This window comes from Rhinolophus sinicus, linkage group LG02 (genome assembly GCF_036562045.2).
Source record: "Rhinolophus sinicus isolate RSC01 linkage group LG02, ASM3656204v1, whole genome shotgun sequence".
NCBI classification, from domain to species: Eukaryota; Metazoa; Chordata; class Mammalia; order Chiroptera; family Rhinolophidae; genus Rhinolophus; species Rhinolophus sinicus.
Window position 1 is genome coordinate 39,784,020 of NC_133752.1, and position 26,004 is coordinate 39,810,023.

General features: G+C 35.6%; 1 protein-coding gene across 9 annotated transcripts in view; it reads right to left on the bottom strand.

The window, feature by feature from the left end:
- Window positions 1-26,004, bottom strand: part of BMPR1B (bone morphogenetic protein receptor type 1B) — a 368,302-nt gene that overhangs the window by 22,331 nt on the left and 319,967 nt on the right. For all 9 annotated transcript variants that reach the window (XM_019741148.2, XM_074323317.1, XM_074323315.1 and 6 more), the window contains 4 exons: window positions 18,543-18,645; window positions 17,905-18,007; window positions 5,898-5,994; window positions 4,681-4,819 (listed from right to left, as the gene is read on the bottom strand). In XM_019741148.2, the coding sequence (XP_019596707.1) occupies window positions 4,681-4,819; window positions 5,898-5,994; window positions 17,905-18,007; window positions 18,543-18,645 (442 nt within the window). The remainder of the gene's footprint in view (window positions 1-4,680; window positions 4,820-5,897; window positions 5,995-17,904; window positions 18,008-18,542; window positions 18,646-26,004) is intronic.

The following is a 26,004-nucleotide window of genomic DNA, read 5'->3' on the forward strand; positions in this document are numbered from 1 at the left end:
CAGGCCCCTCAGAATCTAAACCTCCAGCAACGGAGCACATAATCTTATTAACTATCCTGTAATCCAATCTCGCCTTGTTTTCTCCCACCTTTATGTACTTTCCCTCCTTAATTTCAAATGCATAAAAGAAGCTGCAAACTTCCAATCTGAGAAGCATTTTTCTCAGTCTGTTGAGAGCTTGCTTCCAGGTGTATCCTCTGTTTGGCTCAACTACATTTTTATAAAAATTCTTTACAGGTTTGGATGTTCTTATGTCAATACCAGTAAATAAAGGAAATCCCCAAGGGGGGGGGGGGCAGAGAGGAGAAGAGGGAGGGAGAGAAGGAAGGGAAAAAAGAGAAGATTCCACAGAATAAATTCCTCAAAACAAAAGGAAATAGCCACTATAAATGAGTCAAGAGAAACAATCCCGATATATTTAACCCTTCCAGAGTACAGATATTGGAATTTTCAGATATGCTGAGGAATAGAATGCTGAGTAATGCTACATGAATATATAAAGAAAGAAGTTGGAATGAAAAGTAAGCAAGCAATAAGAAACTAATGAAAATTATACTTTGAAATGGACAGTTAATTGTCCCAATCAAAACTGTAAAATGGACAGGTAAAACAACAGATTAGAGCTGGAGAAAGCTCTGAAAAATTAGAGTGTAGTAGAGACAAAGAAAAAGAAAATAGGAGAGCTAAGTGGCATAGAGGTTAAATGTTACTTTATATATAATCTTTATCCCATCTGTGTTTACCAGAAAATATTTTAAGAACACTATAACTGAAGGGGCCAAGTATAGGTGACAATTTATATAATTGGGGACTCATATAGAAAGAAGCTAGCACAGAACTCTTATAAGATTTGATCAGAAAACTGGAATGAACTGTATGCAGAGATATGCTTTGCATCAAAAACACTTAAAACGTATTTTTTTCACATTTAAGGACCATGTAATTACATTGCGTCTACCCAGATAATCCAGAATAATGTCATCTCAAATCCCCTTGGCCAGGTACAATAACAGAGTCTACAGATTCGGACATGGACATGTGGGGGGCCATCATTTTGTTTCCCACTGATGACTACCAACTAGGATTAGTTCTGTTTTTTCCATATGGAGGATTCAAGAGATAATGCTATCCATTGCCATAACTATTAACAGTAATAATATTATCAGATTAAAAGCTTTTGGGGGAAAAGTGGTCTTTTTTAAATTTTCTAAAAGCAGGATTGAAAAATAAAAGCATTGCTGACATGCCATTAAGTCCCTCAGCCTGAAGGAAATAAGGAACGGAGTATGTGCTGAGCAGCTTTCCTCCCTTAGGAACCAAACATGCTATGCGAGGATGTATTTCCAGTACACTTCCCTTCCCACGTGAGGGAACAGAAGCATCAAGAGCACTAAGCAGCTGAGAGCCCAAAACACAAGTACATAGTTAAATTATTGACTTGAGAGGAAACTTCACACATTTATTAAAGGAATATTATACTTAATTTACAGATGTTACAAAGCATTGCTATGTAAATCTATGGATATTTCCTAAGGAACAGTTTTGCATCCTTTTCTTTTCTAATGCTAATATATCTTATAATTTCATGAAAGTACTGATGGAATTGGCAATGCTCGAAAGAATAGGAACAACTTATCTCAAAGACAAAAAGTATCAATAAGTTATATTGAAAAATTAAAAATATACTTGTATTTTGAGGTTTATTATAATATCTGAGGACCTGAAAAGGAACTTGAAAAATGTAAAAACTATGTGATTTATTTTTTAATTTAATTTAGTAAATGTTTCTGCTCTTTCTCTACCTAAACTATTAATCTATATTACATTCTTAGATATCTATTTTGAAAGCTTATTGTTCACATAAAATATCTGTAAGGTATAATCACTTATAATTGTGATTCCAAAAAGAATTGTTTCCTGTAAAATGAGTACAATTAGGTATATAAATAGCATATATATATACATATATATACATATATATGTGTATAAATATATATATGAGACACACACACAGTATCTTAATTCTTACAACCACCCTATGATAGTCCTTCCTTAAAGGAAGAGAGAGAGACAGAGACAGAGACAATTGGCAAATACAAATGTATACATTTTTTGGCACCCCCAGTACACATAAGGCATGGATTTTCCCCTTATGTTAATGAAATAAATAACAAATTGGTATTTAAGGTATGATACTCACATAATAATATAATGTATACTTTGCATTATCTTACAATAATAGGATCTTAAATCTGTAATACTGATATTTTTTTCTTCACTGAACTGGGTTTTATGGGATCCCCCTTCCCACCTGCCCCTATCAAATGCATCTCTTTGTTTTATTTAACCAGTATTTGGTTCACATCTCACAAACGTTAAGATCACAGATTCTAGAGGCAGATCATCTGGATTTGAATCCTGGCTTCTCCACATAAATGCTAGATGACCTATCTGGGCTGTATTTCTAGAACTACCTCACACGGTTGATATGAGGATTAAATGAGATCATATTTGTAAAGGCCGGTCCATCCAGGATTGGTATCCTGGCAGTCTGGCTACTCTTAACCATTTTTTGATAGAAGCCAAATTCTATTTTTCTGGTATTTAGATTATAGAAATAGCATAGTATTTTCACAGATATTAAAAATTGGAGTTGAAAGCTTTTAAAACAAATTATTTAATAGCCCATTTAACCAATCAGAGGGATACAAAAGTGAACAAAATGTAATCTCCACCCCTAAAGAACGAGAGTCCTCTTAAAGATACAGAAACACTAATATCCATTATAACCGTTATTTTAAACCGCTGTATTGATACTACAAGCAAGATGTTATGATAGAAGACTATAAATAGACTGGTTCAGATTGGAGTAAGCTGTCTCAGAGATAATACATGAGGTAGGCCATGAGCCATAAGTTTGAGGAACTCTCCATGAAGACATTACATTTACAGAGACATGGACTTTAAAAAGATATTTTGTACAGCAGGTCCTCAAAAAACGTTGTTTTGTGCAATGTCAATTCGTTATAAGCCTGACAAGATGTCATAGGAACCTAATTCCTGTTTATGTCAATTAGCTTAGGGTAAAATTGGTTTTGTTAGAAGTTGTTTCACTTAAAGTCAGAGAACCAAACAACAATGTTAGGTGAGGACTTAACTGTATTTAAGAAACCATTAGGTTTCTCAAGGCTGACAGAGTGCTGGAAGTAGGTGGAGGTGAGGTGGGAGAAGAGGTATGCCATACAGACCAAGCTAAGAAAGAAGACCCAGAAAGGCTACTGGATAGTAAAATGTTTTATCCAGGGAAGTAACATAGTAAGGCCAAAGATTTTGGAGAGATACCTCCACAGTAATAAGAAAGATGGGTTAGAAGGAGAAAGCAAATTGTTTTCAATTCCAAGAGCATGAGTATCTGATTCATAAATATCAAAGGGGATTTTAATATTTGTATTTTTTAAATAGTATAAGATTTTTAAATATAAAATTTGTATTGCTATATATTAATTAAATTCTAAGAATTAAAAAATCAAGCAATTTGATAAGAAAAATGTGTATCCTAAGTAGCATCAGTTTGGTCACCATGACTCCTCCTTGGCAAGTGGTTTTCTGCTGCTTTCTTACCTTCAGGGGAGGTATTAGTCAAAGAGTACAGAGTTTCAATTATGCAAGATGAGTAAAACCTAGAGATCTATAGTGTCTACAGTTATAAACGGTGTAGTGTATTCAAAAATTCGCTACAAGAGTAAATCCTGTGTTGTTATCATAAAATAATAATAATGATAAAGAGGGCAGGAGAAAACTTTTGGAGGTGATAAATATGTATAAGGCACAGATTGTGGTGATGGTTTCTCACATGTATACTCATCTCCAAATTCTTCAAGTTCTACACTTTAAATATATACATTTTTTTGGATGTCCAAAAAAATGTTATAAAATAAATTCTTGGCTTGAGACTTTTTTTAAAAGTTATTTTTAGTACTAAATTAAAGGTCACTAAAGGAATACAGTAAACAAGATATCCAAGTCAGAACGAGACAATAAAGATTAGGAAAATTATTCTTAGGAGTTATAAAAGAAAATATTTCTCATTAAAATTGGTATTTCCATCCTGAGTCCCAACGATCTTTTTGAATAGTCCATAAAGGAACCAACTGTTTTTCTCATTAGAGCAAGTGCCTTGGATTCAGTATATATTTTCTTCAAGGTTGGCAGTGTTGACCATCAGAAAATTAAACCTCTCCTGAATGGAAAAGCCAGGACTTCACTCTGAAACATAAACCCTCCAGCTGAAATGCAGCCTTCTTCCTTTGTAAAAGCACTCAGATCCCAGTTGGTTGTAATACTTTTTCCTTCAAAAGCCAGGCCAAAGTGCAGTAACGCAATCCTTACTGAAAACAGAGGGAAGATGGCACCAGTTTAATGTTTTCTAATCTGCTCTTGATCAGAATGTCTGAGGGTTTGGATTGTAACCATACACTGACATTAAAAAACAATCACCTCACCCCCAATATGTCACAATGTTACCATGAAGCCCTGCATCTGAGATCTGATATCTCACTGATTGCACAGAACGTTCTCTGTGTCTTGCCGTATCTGTTTCAGGAAAATGAAACCCTGTATTTATTGACATTTCCTCTCAGAAGACATTTCCTTTAAATACAAGGTATGTTCTTCTCATACCAGTAGAGGGAGGCCTGATCCACTTCCTGAGCTTTGAGACTGCTCAATTAAGTCTCTCAGGGATTCTCCAGGAGGAATGTAAGTTTCATCCTGTTCTAACCCAATGCTGTACCGAGGTCTGGTTTCTTGTCTTTTATACCTAAAGATACATAAAGGAAGAGCATTTTAGACACTCGATTGCAATATAGGCAAAACACTACAGATAAAACATTAACCCTGGCAGGTTTTATTTTAGCACATAAATGTAAGATTAAATGCACAGTATTTATTACCATCAGTTATGATTTCTAAAATACAAATCATTAATTATTTTCCTAATCTATTTTTTAAAGTAAACTATATGTTTTTACTTAGTGTCAACCATCTACAATTTTTCTTCTCTATTCCCGTCCATTGACTATTTCCCAGCAGGTTATATTCTGTTAATGTTTATATATAGCTCCAATATTCAGTTCCTAAAATCTTTCCCTTTAAGTTCCTAATTAATTATAGATGAATGCAAACTTTTGGTTTCCAAAAGACATTATAGCTAACTCTCATCTAAGGCAATATATAGAACAATAGTACAGATAAATGAAATACATTTAAACTTTAAAAATTTTTGTCAGTAATTATATCTCCAATTAGAAATCAATTTATTTAAATGGACTCCCATTTATAGAATAGTATTATAAATGAGTATTACAAAAGGGAAGTGACATGAATTTAAAGGTTCTTGTATTTCACAAACTACAAAATAAGTTCTTAGTGACTAAAAATAATTTGTAACCACCATACTTTACTTTAATACAGTAACTGAACCTGTTTTAATAATTAATCTCTAAATTATCTTTAAAATCTTTCAATACTAAGGTGAAATTGTTAACTCAGGAAATAGGGAATTACTAGAGCGATTCTAAGTTCAACATGCTAATTTCTCGTAGAATCAAACTCAACAGTAACTAGTTCCTTAATTTCCTAACTACTCTAATTTTGCTAGGGGTGAAATTTGTCTGGTTAGTTTTGATGTCCAAAGCAGAAATGAGATAGGTATCTATTAATAGCTTCATTAGGACAAATATCCATCTTATCAATAGTAACTGATATTATCAGTGAAATCTAAGATCTAGTTAGGTCAAAGAAAGCTGTGTGAAAAAAGAAAACATCAGCAGGTAGTATAGTAGTATGAGAAAGATATTATAAACTCAAAATTCTACATCTACATGTTGGAAACTTACCTGAAGTAACAGAATAAAATGATAAGGACCAAGAGCAAACTACAGACAGTCACAGATATAAGTAAGGCTTTGTGGTGTATAGGTCCGTCAACAAAATCTGAAATTAAAAAGAAAGTAAAGAGAACCATAAAACAGAGAACATTTTCACTTAAAAATTAAGAAGCAACTCTTTCCTAAAAGTGCTTGCTAAGCTCCATATGCAAAATGTGACAGATCCTTTTAACCTGCATTTTGATAAGAAAATAATATATAAGTACACACTCCAAATTAAATCATTTTGACTAGCATGAATCATTGTTCATATAGGCACTCAATTCAAGAGCATGCATTTCTTCCCATCTGTAAGGAAAAGGCTTGACACTGGATAGATAAAAGCACAGAAAATGAACAAATGTAGTAAATGGGTCAGTGCCCCTAAAATACAAGTAGGCAGTTCATTTCTAGTTCAGATCCATCTCATGGGTTTACAGGCTTCTCTCATGCAGTTTCTAGAGCGCTTTATATCATGAATTTGGATTAAAAAACTAACCTATATTTATTGTACATAACACACAAAGTTATCTTATGATAGATGCAAAGGGACAGGATTCCTTCAGTATTGCCAAACATGTATAAAATATAGGGATAGGCATCACTTTAAACAAAAATGCCCTTCTAAAATACACACATTTTTCATTAATTGCATTTATATTTTTTAAATGGGTATGTTCTACTCAAAGAATATATAGTGTGATCCTTTTATAGAACAAATTATTAAATATTATTCATGTTGTTCTAACTCCAACACATCAGATTTACATACAACATGATTTCTCCAACTTCATATAAATAAGAATGACTTGGAGAACTTCATACAAGTGCATGTTTACTGACTTCAACTCCAGAGATTTTTATTCAAAGTACTTTATTATTTTTTTTTTTTATGATCATCTGGGCTGATTTATATGCAGGTCGTCTCTGGAACATATTTTGAGAAAACTGACTAAAACCAGGTGCACTTATAATAGTAATAATATTAGCACCATTCTTATTAAGGGGACCATATGTCTTTGAGAGTGGGATTACTGCTATTGAATTTTAAATAGTATTACTGTCACTTATAACTATGGTTACTATGAAGAAGAGGTTTTCCAACTGTGTTGTGTACATTTAACTGGAAAACTACCTAAACACTTGTGCTGCAGAACTTTTCCCACCCAATGTACCTTTTTTATCAACCCCAAAATATTATATGTTCCATGAAAAGCACCAACTAACTTAAAATAAAGAGAATTGCCACTACTTAGGAAAATTACTACCAACATTTTATAGTATGCCTTTGCAGTATCATTTCAATGAACAAAAAAGTTCATGAGCAAAATACTTCCTAAAAAGGCATTGTATACAACCATATCCACAGCAGCATCATTCATAACAGCAAAAACATGGACGAAATCCAAGTGTCCATTGACAGATGAATAGATAAACAAAATGTGGTGTATACACACATGGAATACTATTCGGCCCTAAAAAGGAAGGAAATCATGACATATGCTACGACATGGATGAATCTTGAGGACATTATGCTAGTGAAATAAGCCAATCCCAAAAAGACAGATACTGCATGACTCCACTCATATGAGGTACTTAGAGTAGTCAAAATCCTAAAGACAAAAAAGTAGAATGGTGGTTGACAGGGGCTGAAGAGAACAGGAAATGGGGAAGTTATTGCTCAGTGGGTACAGAATTTCAGTTTTACAAGATGAAAAGAACTCTGGAAATGGATGGTAGTGATGGTTGTACAACATTATGAACATATTTACTACATTGAACTGAATGGTAAAATGGTAAATTTTATGTTATGTGTATTTTACCAACACAAAAAAATGGAAAAAGAAATCATTGTAATTGCTCTGTAACTAGATTGTTTTCATTTTTAATATTCTGGATGTTTCCAAAACAATCAACTCTTTTCCTGCAGCATGAGTTCTAAAGACTACAGAGTACATATACAGACACATCCAGAAAGTCAATCCTCTGATGATATATATTTAGGAGACTACAAAGATTTTGCAATAGCACATCTTTGTAATACATAAAATTCTGTGATGAACACATTATACATAAATCATTATACACATCAATGATTATTTCCTTAATCTGACTCTTAGAAGTAGAATTATTAGTTTAAAAGTATAGAATTTAAGGCTTTTTATACATACTATCAAAATATCCTTTTAAAAAAAGATTACACAGTTTCTATTTCACCATCAATGTGAACATATGCTTTAATTATTTTGAAATAATGTAAGCCTTATGAAAACCTGTAAGGATAAAGAACTCCAATATGCCCTTTACAGTGATTTCCCATTTTAAAAATGTTGCCATATTTGCTTCATAATTCTCTTCTTCTCTCAGTATCTCTCCCTCTCTCTCTCTCTCGCTATATATATATATGCATATATATATACTTGTATACACACACACACATATGTGTACATACAGTCATGCACTGCACTATGCTGTTTCAGTCCATGATGACTGCATACACGGCGGTGGTCACGTATATGATCACTGTCAATTATAATGAAGCTGAAAAGTTCCTATTGCCTAGTGTTGTTGTAGCCATCCTAAACGGGCATAAGCAATGCATGATAATTACATACAGTATTCAGTACAGCAATATGCTGTACAGGCTTATAACCCAGGGGCAACAGGCTGTACCCTTGAGCCCAGGTGTGCTGTAGGCTAGATCACCTAGGTTTGTGTAAGTGCACTCTACGATGCTCACACAAGGAAATTGCCTAATGACGCATTTCTCAGAATGTATCCCGATTATTAAGTGATGCACGACTGGATATATCTGTATTCATATTTCTGTTTATTTTTTATTTGTATGTATGCATAATTTGTGGATCGTCTGATGTTACAGATATAATATCCCTACCCATAAACACTTCTGAGTGTGCTTCCTAAGAACTGGACATTGTCTTATCAAATGGTAATATAATTATCAAAATCAGGAAATTAACATGAACATATAAATTGAAAATCAATCTTCCTTTGAAATATTTCAGAGAAAATTTATTTATAATAAACTAAAATCCACAGCTCTTTATACTAATTTCTTGTCTGAATATTGTGATAGTTAATGTTATGATTTACTCATCAGTCTACAATATATGTTTAACAATTATTTATGATCAACACTACTACCCAAATATTATTGGAAACAGTCTGTATTTAAAAAGATTAAATGAAGGACCATTAAATATAAGCAATTTTATAGTAACAATTTCAGAAACATTGCCAACGGTTCATAAAAAAAGGAGTTCAGGAATTTGACCCACTATAGTACAAATCCAAAAAGCCACCGAGGCTTTAACACCGACGGAAGTCATATATAATTAGCACATGCATTGTCTGAAAAGTGTTGCTTAGAAAGTCTTGAAAATAAAGCTCTTAAAATTAAGTAGGCTAAGACTTTACACAATGAATCGTCTCAGTCAATTTTCCCTCTATGCCTTCTTTCCTTAATTGTAGGCAAAATTAACAATAAACCGGAAGTCAGCACAATTCACAATGTTTACATATGAGTATGCAGGTGTACAAATACCATGGGACATAGATGTGGAAATACTATCTCTGGAAACTTAGCTTAAAATGTATTTCAATAACAAAAGCAAAAAGCCTGAATTTGCTGAAAACCGAAGAGCACACTGGATGTTCAACACTAGGGAACTCACTACATAAGCACAACGTGTCAGTATCTGAATACAGAATACTTTCATTCAAGTGATAACAATTTTACTAAGACTCTCAGGCCCACTGCGCTTTACTTTTGCAGGTAAATGCAAAATGCCCTCTGAACTGTAAGCACACTTTATTACTCATCTTATTATATATCTGATTTATGAGAGGAATGAGACCAGCAAGGATCTAAGGGATTCTTTCCTTACCATCAAGCACTTTTTTTAAGTCTAGTATTACCTTCCCATTTTCCTTTTCTTTGTCCCCAAAACTCTATCCCCTGCAGCCTCATCTCTGCCTCCTTGTCTTCTGTCATGAATAAGTGATCCTCATCAATAAACCTTTTGTTTCTGTTGGTTGTGCTGGTCATGTTTTAATCCGCCATTACCTGTGCTCAGAGCATGAACAATGTAAACATTCAAGTCCCTGCCAGAGTCTTGGAAAGCCAACCCTTCCAGATACCTATCAGGAAAAGAACGAGGCCGGGAGTTCTCTCTCGCTAGGGTAGCAGATTTCTCCCTGCCCTGTCACTCCAAAGGCTCAGGGAAGTAGAAAGGAGAACTCTTCAGGGAAATCTGGTTCACCCTGAGAGGCAAGTAAGAACCACCAGTGGTTTCCTAACAAAATAGCATTCTCTGGCTACTTGTCTCCTCTTTGATAATTAGGTGGTTTGTAAGGGCTCAAAATGATAGGACTGTTTTTATAAGGTTAGACAATGGTTTACAATTGCAACAGGAAATTTAATAAGCAATTTCCTGGAAACAAAGGAGGTTAAGACAAAATTTTTATATCCAGATTATTACATTCAAGGAGAAATAAAAAGACTATTTCTAAATTCCTTCCTTTGGTCCCAAATACAAAATTAAATCCAAAATATTGCTGAACATTTCAAGAAATGGTAGAACTACTCCCTGGCAAAGAATTTAGCTCAAATTCACGTATTGGTTTATGTTGCCATTGTGTAATATAAGTATGAGAGGCAAATTATGGCATGTACTGTTGCATTCTGCACACTATCACATATTTGATCTGTGTTGTGGAGAATGAGGGAGATGTTTCAATGTTACCTATATAGTTTCATTTGTAATCAGCAATATCTAACCTAAGCAATAGCATTTTAAAACAAATCTAAACTGCTCAGAATATAGTTTTAATTGAGTATGAAAAATAAGATAAATTTTAACTTTGGAAATCCTGTACTATAATTTGCCTTAAATGACACTGAAATTACCATATTTCAAGGCAGAATATTATTTTTGATACATTTTCTATGAAGTATATGTGTAATACATATGAGTAATTCCCACACTTAAACACAAACTTATGCCTATTTCAAAAAATTATATACACTTTTATTCTGTAAAAGCCAAATTAAAGGATCCCATTAAATAAAGCAAGGGCTTCTGTTCATTTCATTTTAACACCAGTCCTTCACTTCAAGTGTTCTTTTTTTAAAAAAAATTAAATAAAAATAAGTGATTAAAATAAGTAATTTGAGGGAAGGGGAAAAAAAAAATCTTATCAAATTCTCCAGCCTACAAGGACATTTTACTCACAGTATCTTGGTCAAACCATCTGATGCTGAGAGTCTGGGCATACATCATCCCTCCCAGCATCCCGCTGCCCCTTCATCACTAATTCTAAAGGCAGAGACCAGGCACCAGGCACCACGAATTCTTCCTTTCAGCCTCTCCATCAAAATAGACATCTCTTCCTACTCTTAGCACCAGCTGCAGTGTCAGTGAGCTTCCCAGATCATATTTTATTGCTTATGATGAAGGTGCTGCATCTGATCTAATTATTTTTTCATATTTCCTCCTCAAAAGAGAGAGACTATTATCCGAGGGTATTCTGTTTTGCTGATGCTGAAATGGAATAAGCAAAGCAAAAGAAAAATGAGTATTTATAAAATAAGTTAAGCTGCATTCTGGCCTCCCTTTATCTTCCTTTTTTTTTTGAAACAGAAGATGACAAATAAAATTTCAAGGACATTGATAAAATATTCATTGAATGCGATTGTGCATCTCTAATTTCCTGCTAACTACCCCTAAGTTTTTTTAAAAAAGGAGTTTAAGGAAGCTCTAGATCAGTAGAAAAGGTTTTCTGATGTATTTGTTTTTAGTAGCACAATTTATTGGTAGCGATTTACCTCTACACTTGGTACTTCTCTGATCTCTAATAATAGAATATCACCAAAGTCTATTATTATTTAGCACCTAGTAATAGATATTTTGCCATAAGATTAATCATTTAAATTTTGGGGGACAGCAATTATTAAAGAACAAGAATGACACCGAAAGTTGGTAAGCTGGACTTTTCTTCCCCCTATTCTTTTAACACAATTGTCTCTATTTTATACTAATTTGATATATAGATTTATAATAAATCGATAATAATCTATACTAATACCTATAACAGTCTATAATAATATGTAATAATTGACTAGGTGATGCCTAGTACAGGTTCTCAAGGTTTGATCACTGGGTTAACAGCATCAGCATCATCTGGGAGCTCCTTAAAATGAAAATTATTGGGGCCCACTCAGATCTACTAAATTGGAAAATAGGTGGGAGCCAGTTATCCGTGATCTAACAAGGCCTCCAAGCAATTCTGATACACCTAAAGCTTGAAAGCCACTGGCCTAATACTCAACTGGGACTTAATAAATGTTAAATTGGAAGAAGAGGAGGGAGGAAGACACAGAGAGAGAGCACACACACTTGCAAGGAGCAGAGCAAGCAACCCTCTAACACCATATTCTAAAAATAGTAACTAATGTGTACCTGAGAATGGTCTAAGTGGGCAAGGCGAATAGAATAAATAGAATACTTTGAAAATAATCTATTAATTGTTTATCAATTGTTATATTAAATGGCTAACAACTATTGAGAGTTTTCTGACTCATATAGGTTAAAGCATTTGGGTTTTTTTTTTGTGTGTTTTTTTTTTGAGAATGTCATTCAGAGGTTTCTATAAAAGATTTAGTGAGATGACATCATTGGCCCGTTTCTTATCTCCACTACTTACTCTAGCTATGTACACTTTGCACAGTATTTAATCTCCAGATTCCTCAGCTTTCATGTCTGTGAAATGGGGATAATATATTGCCTTCTTCCTTGGGTTGTTATGAGGATTAAATGTTAAAGAAAAGAGCCACAGTAAGTAAGCACTCCATTCACATAAGCAAATATCACAATTAATATGATGATTTCCATTGTTCTTAGTCTAGAAAATTGGCCTGGCTCTGAGCTTCAGAGGGTCCTGGTCTGGCTCCCTCCAACCATGACCCATCCCACTGAGCAATTGATGTGCAGGAACCAGGAAAATGTGTTCACCCAGAAGCTGTCCCCTCCCATTTTCCATTGCCCAGAATTCTGGAATTCCTTGCCTACACATCCCATGTCTGTGTTCAGGAACAGTGAGGGCCTCCTTCTGTACCCCTGTCCTCCTGGGGGTGGACCAAGGAGCTGGTGCGGGTACCTGAAGGCCTGAGGGGTGGCCACAGGTGGCACAGCATGTGAGTGGAGTACAAACCAGAGAGCTGGGGTGTTCTAGTTTAAGTATCTGATATTAAGCTTTTTGATCATAACATAAGTGCCTTACATTAAGCTTCTGATTGCTAAGGCATCATTCAAAGACATCCATCTCAAATAACCATAACTAGATAAGAAACCAGGCTGTCCTACACGTAAAGTTTCCTTTTAGAAAGCCCTGGGTAATCTAGATAACCGGCTACTTGAGTAACTCTACTTTTCCCTAACTATACCCTAATTCCTGCTCTTATGTTTTAAATACTTCAATAAAGAGTGAACTCACAAAACACAAGGTACCCTACCCTCAACCCCAATAAAGGCAGAGCCCCACACCCAAGCTCACTTTTGCTCTCTCCCTCTCTCTACCCATGAACTTGCTGTGTTGCCCTCGTGCATACCCTGTACCCTCAGAACCTGTGAATAAGAAATCTGGTTTTTCCAAGTTCCCTGAGGGTTGTTGCTGAGGTAAGTCTTAAAATCATAATAAAAACCATAAGGGACGATCCAGCCACAAAATTGGTCCAGTCTGGGAAATTTCTATAGGGGTTGCCACAGGTAGTAGGGACCTAGGTGAGTGATTCAGGCATTTCTAGCCACAGTATCACTCTCCACAGTCTGAGACCAACAGACTGTGGATATAAGAGGCCACTCATGGTGTCGGATAAAAACGAGAACAAAGCTGTTCCCATCAGTCACACTCCCATGTTGGAGAGAATGTCTCAGGAGTTCAAGCATTCTAAATGCCAAGCTGGTGTTGCCCATCATTATGAAAATGTATTTGTTAAGTTAATAGAATATATTTTATTTACCAGTATTCTATATTGGGTTTTGAGTGTTGAATACATAGGTAAATGGTATGTAGACATCTATTTATATTACTGTCCCAACCCCACAAAGTTTAGGGTTAGTCCTGAGTGTGTGTGTGTGTGTGTGTGTGTGTGTGTGTGGCAATTAAAATTTAAAATATCAAAAGAAGATGATTCCATGTCTCTTTAACACAATCCTTATTCTTTGAGTTTATACTGAAACACACGCACACATATCTCCAGTAGGAATTGTAAATAACAATATAAACAGAGCCACTTCAAAATGGAGTTGGAACTGCCAAAACAGAGAGGAACGATCTTGCAAGTCTTACTCCTCCTCTCAAACCTTTGGAATGTTAAAACTGGGCAAAATAACTTTTGGACTAGGCCTAAAACAGCACTGTATTCCAAACAATTCTTTGCAAAGAAAATAAGAAATCAGATATTATGAAAATTAAAGGCATTTTTAGAATTAGCATAACTATGTTAGCTTAGCTCCACCCATAGAAATTCCATCCTTCTATTCACGTAATTGTTCCCCTTCCCTTTCTAATAAATACCCCTTGCCTTCACCTCCTACTGGAAACACAAATTGGGTTTCTGCCTGAATGAGAGCTTCCTGAAGAGCTATTCTTTTGGATTTCAAATGAAGACTTGTTGCCTTTCACACTGGCCTTTTATTTTTAGGTTAACATTATAATAAATAGATATACATCCAATATGGCTACAACGCTCATGTTTCTGACCAAGGCATTGCTGATATACAGTAAAGATATATAGTACACTTCCAAAAAAAAAAAAAAAATAGTGCTGTATATGCTGGAGGCAAAAAGCAAACAAACAAAAAACCCTGCAGCTCTGTGGGATAGCTATGTAAAAAACACCAGTTCTCTCAGACCACAGTGCAGTGACTTTTACTGCACCCCAAAATGAATGATCCAGAGGGTGAGGTAGAATTTGTAGAGATCTTGTCTAGATACTCCCTGGGATCCTCAGAGTTCAAAGCAGTAAACCCTAATGCCACTAAACTCCACCCAAGCCTATCACCTTGTATAATCTTCAGTATAATCCACTTGCATCCTTCTTCTTAATGCCCTGAACCACGGACTTGTCTTCTCATTGCTGCTGCCCTTCTTTTCAAAGCATTTTCACTACATTCTCTGGAGACTTATTCCCCTGTTTTTCAGAGTCCCTACATGCTCAGCCTCAGAGAATACTCCCTCACCTGCCTGGTCCTACCTAGAATCTGGCTCCATCTACAGGATAATGCATGCATTGCAGACCTTTCAGCATGTGATACTCTAGATTTTCTTAAACCCTATTGTTACTTGTAAGACACATGCCGTCTTCTTGCATGTGAAAAACCTTTTCTTTTTCATGGAAGAGATTCTAAAATCTAGCACTTCTGTCTTCATTTCCAGCCACTCCTCACCCTCCCTCACGCTCCTAGCACAGAAGTCCCTATACCAGTGCTATACAAAATGTTGTCCATAGATCACCTACTTTTTGAAACTGGTTCACAAGAAAATAACTACACATATTGAAAGTAAACCTTCAGAACTTTACAGCAAATTGACATAAGTGGTTTTTCTCTGCAAACAAAGAGTTGTCGGACTCACACAGTGAGACACAGTGGCTCTGGCTATATCCACATATGGATGGGTCTTGTCTTTTTCTATCAAAAGCTTTGCCTAAACTCTAAAGTGAATATAAATAAATTGGGAGAATCTTGTTCAAAATTCAGGTTTAGGGATGTGGCCTGAGGTTCTGTGTTTCTAATGAGCTCTAAGTGATAATGATGCTATTGGTCCATAGGCCCACTGTGAATAGTGAGGCTTCAAACAATTTAATGAGGAGATTTTCTCCAACCAGCCACGCTATTTCATATGCCTATATTTTGCAAATGTGTCTCAAATACCACAAACCAAACCTCTGCACGTACTATTGCCTGTTTGAGTCACGGCTACTGTGGATGATAAAGGGCCACTTACTAAACCTGAGAAAGTCAGGGGAGGCCCTCATGGCAGGGACAACTCAGAGACCAAAATTAACCACATAGGATGGTCTGAACATAAAAATCCCTAACTGAAAGTGGGTCATGGCAGATAGTCACATCCTGGGCCTATAGCTTTCTTGACAAAGGAAGTAAGTCTGCCTATGGTCTTTTGCATCTAAGATAATATATCCTTGGAAGGTCAGAGTAATCCCCTTTTTCCAGACCCCTTAGGGCACAACCCACTGCACCAGAGCACTAGACCACAGAATCCCTCATTGTTATCTTGTTCCTCGAAAACCATTGCTATGTGCTGTAAATGTTAATTATTAACTATCATATACTCACCAATGCAGAAGAAGTATGAGTCTCTCCATTTTACTTTTTATCCAATCCCAGAGATTTCCCCCTTTAGCTTTCTCCTGCCTCCTTAATCTACCACCAATGGATTTCATGTAACCCTCCTTAGGTCTCCTCCATAGATTCTAATGTATAAAATAAGCTGCAAAACGGCCGTTCTCCAGAGCATTTTCTTAATCTGTTGAGATTTTGTTTCCTGGCAATTGTCATCAGCTTGGATCAAATAAACTCATTAAAATTCTCTACAGGTTTGGATGCTTCTTACATCAACACAACTCACACGCTGTGCAACCTTGAAAAAGTTAATTAACCTCACTGTGCTGCAATTTAAATGGGGACTAATAATCCTAGGTACCTCAGAGGATTGTTGTGAGGCTCAAGCAGGTTAATTAACATAATACTTAGCACAATGTTTAGTTATGTTAGTTAGCCATTTTATTTTATTATTTTTATTTTTATTCCTGCCTTCTCCACTTGGCAAACTCCTGCTCATCCTTAAAGTCTTGTTCAAGTATCATTTCTTTCAAGCTATTTTGACATTCTCCCACCCCAGGTAGAGTATGCACTCACTCTTCTGTGTCCATAACTACACTTTATAATCTAACTCTACTACAGGGATATTTCTGACAGAATATAATTATTTATATATTTCTCTTTCATATCCTACTGTGCACATCTTGAGTGCAAAAATTTCCTTTATCCATTTCTGTATCCTTAACACACAGCATGTTGACTGACAAAATTAAAAAAAAAAAAAACTGACTGAATTTTTGATGTGAATTATCTTACAGAGCTTTCGAGGCTATAGTAGTAACAAGTGTTGTAAAATGTTATCATGCAAACCATGAAATGTCATATTTTGTTGGAAAGATTTTCCCTTCTCAAGAAATACAATTAATCAGTAAAAATCATTTTAAACCACTAATGTAAGACTTAGGACTTGGGACTCTATGACAATTACAATCACTGATTTTTGTGGTGAGAGCAAGTAGGGGAAAGGAAAAGTGGAAGCTGTTTTTAACAAGAAGTCTCTGGGGGTGATAATTTGGCTTTTTAAATGTGCAACATTTAAATATATACGTCTTCCAATTAAATTTTGTAGATATTTTCTCCATTCTATCAATATATATAATTTGACTAAAAAGTAATTACTCTAGCATAGATAAAAAGAAATGACATCCAGCAAGTAATCTAAGTAAGTCCTTATTTTTAAAATGAATGCAGATAAACAGTTTTGGGGTTAAGCACACCTTCTGAATAATATTTAGGGGTAAGCATAAAACACTGTTTTCCTCCTCTACCCTTCTGAAACACACTACACGCTCTAGAAACTGTAGTTTTCTGAGGGGAAATGAAGTGAGGTTAAAGAAATAAGATAAACTGGAGTGAAGCCATGTAAGACTATTTTCCCAAGAACTACTTGTATGTGTCTTTAAATGACAGTTTCATTATATCATCTTGCCTTGTCCTCTGTCCCAGCAATGGAAATGGTACAGGTAGATTCATTTAGAAAAGAGAATTCATGCAAGTTTTTATTTTCTTTACGCCTAAAGCTTTTCCAGCCTGGAAGCCCTTCCTCTACTTACCTTTGTTTTTCAGTGGAGGCAGTGTAGGGTGTAGATCTTTATTACATTCATTCCGTTCTGTGCAGCATTCAATTGATCTTCTCTGATGTGGAATGGGGGTGTCCTGAAATCGAACCCAAAGGGCTTTTAGTGGGTTTCCCCTAAATTCTATAGTCACATAATCTAAAACGTAAGAAATTGACACCATTTAAAGAATTCACTGAAAATTCTTACTCAAACATGTTGAAAATATTGTTTTCTATTAGGTAATTTCTTTCAAATTACCATGTATTATCCTACTGCAATGTCTCCATTTCAATGCAATCACTATTACGCTTGTAATAACAAGTGTGCACCGTATAAACTGAGGAAGAAGGCCTGACTCAATGCAATTAACTAAACTGGAATTTGAGCAAGATCTAATGGGTCACTAAGCCAAAAGTTAACAGCAAAAATAAAAATAATATTTAATTTCAAAATGGAGATGGAATTGGCCCAATGAGAATATTCAAATTATTTTTCAAATTACAAAAAACAGGCTAGTAAAACAAACAAACAAACAAACAAACAAAAACAATTATTTTATCTTGTTTGAAACTTGACCATTTGAAATCTAGCCAAGGAAAGGTTACAAGGTGGAATCAAGTTGTCTTCCTTACCCGACACTGAAAATCTGAGCCTTCCAGTCCTAGACATCCAGAAGTGACCACAGGCATCCCAGAATCATCTTCTTCTATCATTGTGAAACAATATCCATCTGTGCTAAAGACCAAACAGGCAAAGTAAGAGTGAATGAGTGTGTGTGTGTGTGTGTGTGTGTGTGTGTGTAGGGGAAAAGGAAATTAAGATGTTTATCATTTGTTTCATTAGAAACAAGGAGAAGGTCAATGATCATGACAGGTTACAATCTGTTAAGAGAATCTCACAACTTCCTGTTATAAAAGTTGATTTAATTATCATAAAATATTTGGTAGTATCTCCTCTGTCCAGAAACTTGTGAGAAAGAAGGATCCAGACTTTCCATATAGTGTATACCATTAATAACCATATATACTAATTACTAAGCACTTACTTTGGTCCTTTGCAGGGATCACTTTCACAAATCCAGAAAAACAACTCTGTGAGGAAGATGGTAGTATTCTTACCTTCTATATATGAGGAAACTGAGGCTCAAAGAACTTGAGTAATTTCCAAAGGCCATATAGCTAGTGAGAGGCATAACAGGGGTTTGAACCCTTGCAGGTGGACGTGGTTCTACTTGCTCTGACATAGTGAAATAAACTTATCTCTTACTGAGGCATGCAAACTAAAGAGGGGTAGGAATCAGCACACCGTAAGTGAGGTAACTAAGATTCTGCCTTTTGGTACCTTTGTTTCTGGGCTGGCCTGTCATATGAAAACATCAAGCTTTGTTGCAAGTAGTCTGGACTGAAATTGAGTGTGGGGTAAAGACAGACAACGGAAAGAAGAGGTTTTAACAAGACCACAGAAGGTAAAGTAACAGTATTTTAAATGTCGGTATGGGTTTTTAGATTACAAAGAACTTTCCCTTATTCTAACACATTTAATCCTCTCAAGAATGATGGAAAGTAATATTATTTATATTTTACATATAAGAAATTAAAGTTATGAGAGTATAATAAACTTGTACAAGATCACAAAACAAACAGTTACAGAATCAGGCCTTGAATCAAGGACCTCTTGCTTCTTTCCCACACATTTTCCACTATCTTCTCCTGGAACTAAAAATAAAAAACAAGAACTATTATATATAGAACTATTTGTAAACAGACTTTACTGTCTTCACAAGTTTGGGTGAGGAATGCCAGCAGACTCCCAATATAATCATAAACCCCTACTGTATGTACTAAGAAAATAAAGTACTAAACTACGTCTCCATCTTTTCAATATATACTCAGCAACCAAAACAGATATAACAATGCCGTCCTAAAAAGTCAGGGAAGAAAGCTGTGAGTGGTATTAGCTATGATTTGTGGTTGGCCTGTTCTGTATTAGGGGAAACAGCATTCTGCCATACATTAGCCCTTCAGTTATCATCAACACCCTTAGAATTGTTTACTTGGTTTATAAGCCTCAAGTGATCCAAAATACCTCAGTTTATAAGAACTAGCACCACAAAGTTCAAACATACTAATGAATGGCTGGCTGGGAAGGGCCAGTGATAAATCTCTTTGTTAGACTAAGGTCAAATGCATGAACATTGTTGTGGAAGAAAGAATGCTTCTCAACAGGCCATGCTCTGAATTCTTTGGGGCTTTTTAGCCAATATCCTGAAATTGCTATGAAAATCTAAAGCATGTAAACAACTGAAGGCAATAAATAAAAAAGCTGTCCCTTAGAAATTTACTTCAAATAATATAAGCAAACAATATCCACGTGGGTTTTTTTCATTCCTTCCCTACACATTCAGACTCTATGTGTAACTTGTATTTCTCATCAAAAATAAAATTCAGGAAATATCAGAAATAAAGTCATCTTTATTTTCTGACATTAGGAATTCATAGAGGCTAGAAAAGTTGATACAATATATTAAATCCCAAAAGATTAATTTCTCCTTAATCATGAGTTCCTCTTGCTCAAAATCTGAGTAAGTGAAAATATCATTTTAGGCAACTTACAAGAATCAAAAATGGGAATACAAAAAGATGGTAAAGCTGTTGGCAAGTTACCGTTCCAATGTCCTAGGAAATATAAAGAAACATCAGGGAGAGTAAATTCAAGTTTTAAAATACATTCCCTTGTCTGCAAAGAGGATGGAGATAAAATTATAAAGAGGGGATGGAGAGGGAGAGAGACATGGAAGAAAAGAGTTGGTATCCCAGAAGTCATACATTCAGATAGGAATCAAATATTTATATGGAGGACAAGCAAGAGGGTAAGAAAATCATTTCAAGAGCACTTAATCTGCAAGAAAGCAAAAATACTTTATACGTTCCTCATTGAAATTGCTATTTGTAAGGGAAAGTAACTGGAAAGTAGCAGTACTATTACAGAGGCTTAAGAATTACTTGAGAACTTTCAACAACTCTCAAGCAAGCACAAATGTAAACAAAGCTAGTCTCCAGAGTTAGAGCTGAAAACTCCACCCACCACCATGAGATGGCGGCTCAATGCCACAAAAGGCAATTAACTCTTACCATAGGCTTATCTGGGGCATTCTGCTGCCTGGTTGCCATGTTCAGCTTAATTTTGAAATGTTTTATATAGATTTTTGCCCTATCATGTGATTCCAGTAATGATTATGAATTAAAAAAAGACAATTGTGAACACGCAATGCAATACACAGATGATGTATTACAGAATTGTACACTTGAAACCTACATAATTTTACTAACCAATGTCACCCCATTGAATTTAATAAAAATTAAAGAAAGATACAACAGTAACATTTCAAAAACGCTACCCTTATGTTATAGGCAAAGAAAAGTAAGTGACAAAATAGAACAACAGCTGTGTACCAAGATGATCAGTCATCAACACTGAAATGCATCTTAACATAATGTTAATTCATGAAAAAGCAAAGCACTTGAGAATTTATAAGTCACATAAGGTCAAAGTAGTGATAATAAAACTTTTGTTACAACCCTTGGATGATGCTACAGCTTCAAGGCTTCTTGAATCTGCTCAAAATTCCACAAGCAAATTGAGTGTCTGGAACATCTAAAAAAGATCATCAGGTAATTAACTGCCTCAAGAGATTTTCGGCACACCTAAGTGAACATTTTCTAGCAAGTAAAGAAAGGGGTACACCTGGCTTAAAGCTTTGAGGGACCAAGTGATATTCTTTTAAGGTAGATGTGCATCCACAGCCTGCAAGGTTTGACTGTTCTCTTTTGTGGTCAAATGCATTTATAAACAACCTTTTTGATCCCAATCTCTGCATTAGTTCTTACAGGATGTTTGGAAACCAATTTCATAATATGTCTAAAATTGTACTGACAGCATACTCATTTAAGATGCTCTACTTGTTGTTTTATTTTAGTCAGTACAGTGTTTATAAGGTTTACTCAAATCTTGGTCCCTTTAACTCTATTCTTCCACGAAGAGCTCATGTTTCTCTGCTGCAAACTCCAGGATTATTCAAAAACATCACCACCACAGTTGAGTAGGGATTGCAGAACTTTTCTTCTAACAAGTTTAGATCTTTAAAAAGATTAATTTAATTATAAAATATAATTTTTAAAATATGAGTTAAAAAGATTTATCTGCTGTGCTTAATCAGGATAAGAAATTTTAAAGCATTAATCAAAATTAAAAATTACTAAATCACTTAAAAAGTATTATTTAATTATAAATCGTTTAAAATTTTGCTCTTGAGAAAAATTAATTATAGAAATGAGTATCTTCTCAAGTTCATGTGCCCATCAGTACTAAAAGCTTTCTTGACTGATCAATGTATATTCCTTTTTTTTTTTTTTTTAATATGTGAGATATTAGAAGTCTTAAACGTCTTTCCAATCTCTTTTAAGTTTCAGTCAGAATAGATTTGCAAAGTCTGCTTGGTTTTTAGGTCATTTGTAAATAGGTCCTTGGAAACAATCTGTATTCTTTTTTTGTTGTTTTTAATTAAAGTTTATTGGGGAGACAATGGTTAGTAAAGTTACACAGATGTCAAGTGTACAATTCTGTAATACATCATCTACATTCTGTCTTCTAAAATATCCATTTCACTTTCAAGGGAATAAAGACAGTTTTCAAAGTTTTCTGTCCTAAGTAAACTCAAATACCACTTTCAGAGATGCTATTTAAATCATGTAGATGTTAGTCAGTTAATTGAAAGAGCTGAAAGCTTCTTAGAGAGCTCTGTTAACAGTAGTTCATTTTCCAAACATTTATTGCGCATACAATGATTCAGGCAGTTAGATGCTGAGGACGCAAGGGTGAGGGGATGCAGCCTTTGCTTTGGTGGAGCTGTTCATCTATCAACAAACACCACTGATCCTAGGAGAGACAAAGTCACTCATCTTCCAGGGGCAAGGATAGAAATCCTAAGCTAGTCAAGTATTTTATATAGGGAAGAAAAGCAAAGAAGAATGATGGGCAGCAGTAATTACCAAAGTAATAGAATCCTAAGGTTTATGGTGTTTTTTTGTTTGTTTGTTTTCTCCTTATCATCTTAGATGGGTGAATTCCAGAGTGGTGGAGGAAAAGAGGGTGAAATGTACATGACTACTACTACTGTTCCCCTTCTCCGGCTTTTCCTCTGAGTGGTCATAGAACTGGGGAAAGGTGAAGCTATAATATTAAAGTACCAATGTGAGAAATGCTTTTTTATTCCTTTATCCTTGAGAAAGTATAATTATCATACATCCTCCTCTGGCAGCCATGCTAAGTGATTTAGCGTTTTGTTCATTTTTTTCAATGAGGTACACAATTTTTTAAAATTTGTCTCAATTTTTACATTCTGCAAGCTTTTACATATTCACACCGTTCCCCGGCCCCCGGTGGAGGTACCCTCACTACCTCTTACCCAGACTGCTCTGAGAGCCTTTTAGCCGACTTCCCCTCTCCTCTCTCTAGGTTCTACCTATACTGTAGAGCACTGCCTGATACGTCTTACATTCTCCTTCTCTGCTCAAAAATCTCCAATGGTTCTTCTCTATGTACACTTTTAAAGAGCCCTGTAGTGCTCACTTTCTATATGAAGTCCAGCAACAAATGGGCCCATTTAACATTCTCATTTATGACTAATGAGAAGCAAAAAGGGACAGTCACTCCTTGTAAAAGACTTCATAAGTGAATTTGAAATCAAAGCCTCTTCCAACTAAATGACAAGTTCTAATGCGGGACCCGCCATTGTCATAAGTGCAACATCTTCTGAAAACAAAGATCTTCACGCTCAGTGTTCTGATGGCCTGGGAAACAGCGGAATAAACTGGATGCAATGGAAGATGAATAACAAATGAAAACAACATGCACTTTAAACACTCTGAGACCTTGGGTCAGGAGCTCCGGTTTGAAACTCATACCACCACATTCAACAAAAGGTTTCAACACCCTAGGTTAATACAAACTGTAAAAAGGCTCACAGCCCTTAAGCTTTTTCTTCTACCCTCTGTGACTCTTCAAAACACTGTTGGAGGTTTATCTAATTCCTCATGTAGGCAGCCTGGTGTCATTTGCAAATCCTTTGTGCAAACATCCCTTGCAATTTATTATACCTGCAAACCCTAAACACTGCCCAGGCAGGAGAATTCTTGGTCAGAACCTAGTAAGTTAAATGAGGATGTACTTAAAATTATCTCTGAAAAAGAGTAAAAAAAAGAAAAGAAATTTTAGAAATGGATAGATTTGTGTGAGGGAGTGGAAGAACCTGAGAGAGGTGGTGAGACAGGGACAAAAATGACTATCACAGATAAAGTCAAGTACAACACGTAGGGATAAAGCAGGACGAGATCCTATGGAGAAAAAAATAAACAAACAAGGCTGAGATTCCACTTGGTAGGTCGGGGAAATAAGACAGAACAGTGGCATGATGAAAGTCATGCAAAAAGAGTGGTTCAAAGAAACTGCAGTGTTCCAGGCATGCAGTCTGAGGTCCCAGGAATAGAAGAATCTGGAAATGGAATGGGAAGGATTAACAATGCAAACAACACCTGGAAAGATATTTAGAAGACAGATATTATCTTCAGGGAGAAAGACAAGGGTTTCACTCCTTACGTTGAATCACGGGTATTAAAAAGGCTCGTATACTGTATTCAGCATGACATATTTACACTGCATCCTCTAACACACATGCCAGTAGGCTATGGAAACGGCATGGATTTTGGAAGCAGATACATCTATCCGCACCCGATAGGAAACAAGGCCAAGAGTGACTTTGGCCTTAGTGTTGGCGGGTAAAGTGACTGCAGATACTCAGGAAGAGTTTTAACTCTCTAAACTTTGCACATGTTCTCTGAACTATCATGTGAGATTTCAGAATCTCTTTTAAGACGCACTCTTGATTTGAGCCAATTTTTGGATTATTTTCTCCAGGAAAGTGGGAGTGGTAATGAGCACGAGCTCTAGGTAGGACACCTAGTTTGACTAAGATTTGCCTGGTACAAGGCCTCAGGTCAGACAGCTTAGACCAGCCCGTTTCTAAGTCTCAAGCAAACATACCCGTCTTTAGAACTGTTTTACCCAGGAGTGTAAGACTAGTGCAGCACCGCTCAAAATGTGTTCCCTTGTATCAGCAAACTGCTTGTTACTGGTCTGCAAGGAGGTTAATACAAAAGTTGAAATTTGTACAGCAATAAATTTAGCTCTGTTGAATCTAAATAATAGAAATGAGAAAAAGGGAGCATGTAATTTGTAAGTATTTTTTAATGTATTTTTCTATCAACCTGTAATTCATTTTTAGCGTACTTCAATGCACAACTTATCAAAGAGGAAAACTATCTTTCAGCAGAGATAGCTTGGAAGTACTGATTTGGAGGTCAAAGAGTAGAGTGTGGACTCACAGGAATGAAGGCAGAAAGATCTAGATTTAGTCTCGGTCTTAAGGCACAGGAGCAGAAGTCTCCCCTGTGACTCATCCATGTTGGATCTCAGCACTCGGGAGACTCAACTGGAGTCAATACCTCATTAGCAAAATGGATGTGAATTTTACTCAAGAGTGAATATTTGTTCCTTTGAGAGCCAGTGTCAAGGGTTGGCTGCTGGTCAGGAATTCAGGACTTTGGAATCTTGGCCACAATTTTTTTCATATCGGCGTGAACAGTGATTTAGTGAAAATTACTTAACCTCTTAGAGCCTCAGATTTCTCACCTGAAAAATGTAGATAATGTTGCATTCTTTATAGGAGTGTCATGATGATTAAAGATAGGTGAAAGTAAACATGGCAGTATTTATAAGAAGCTTGATAAATATTAGTTTTCTGTTGACTTCTACAACTTAACTCATTCATGTTGACTGTGATGGCACACCCATTGTTTTTGATGGGTTCCAATGTTATTGATGTTGTCTTTGTTGTATTTTTGTTTGCTTTTTCTTTGCCAGCATAAATCAAAGGTTAGAAACCATATAATTCACAACCCATTCCTATCTGGCTTCTATCTCTATTATCACATTAAGTATTTCTCAACTACAGTTATTAAGATCAATACATCTGAGTGC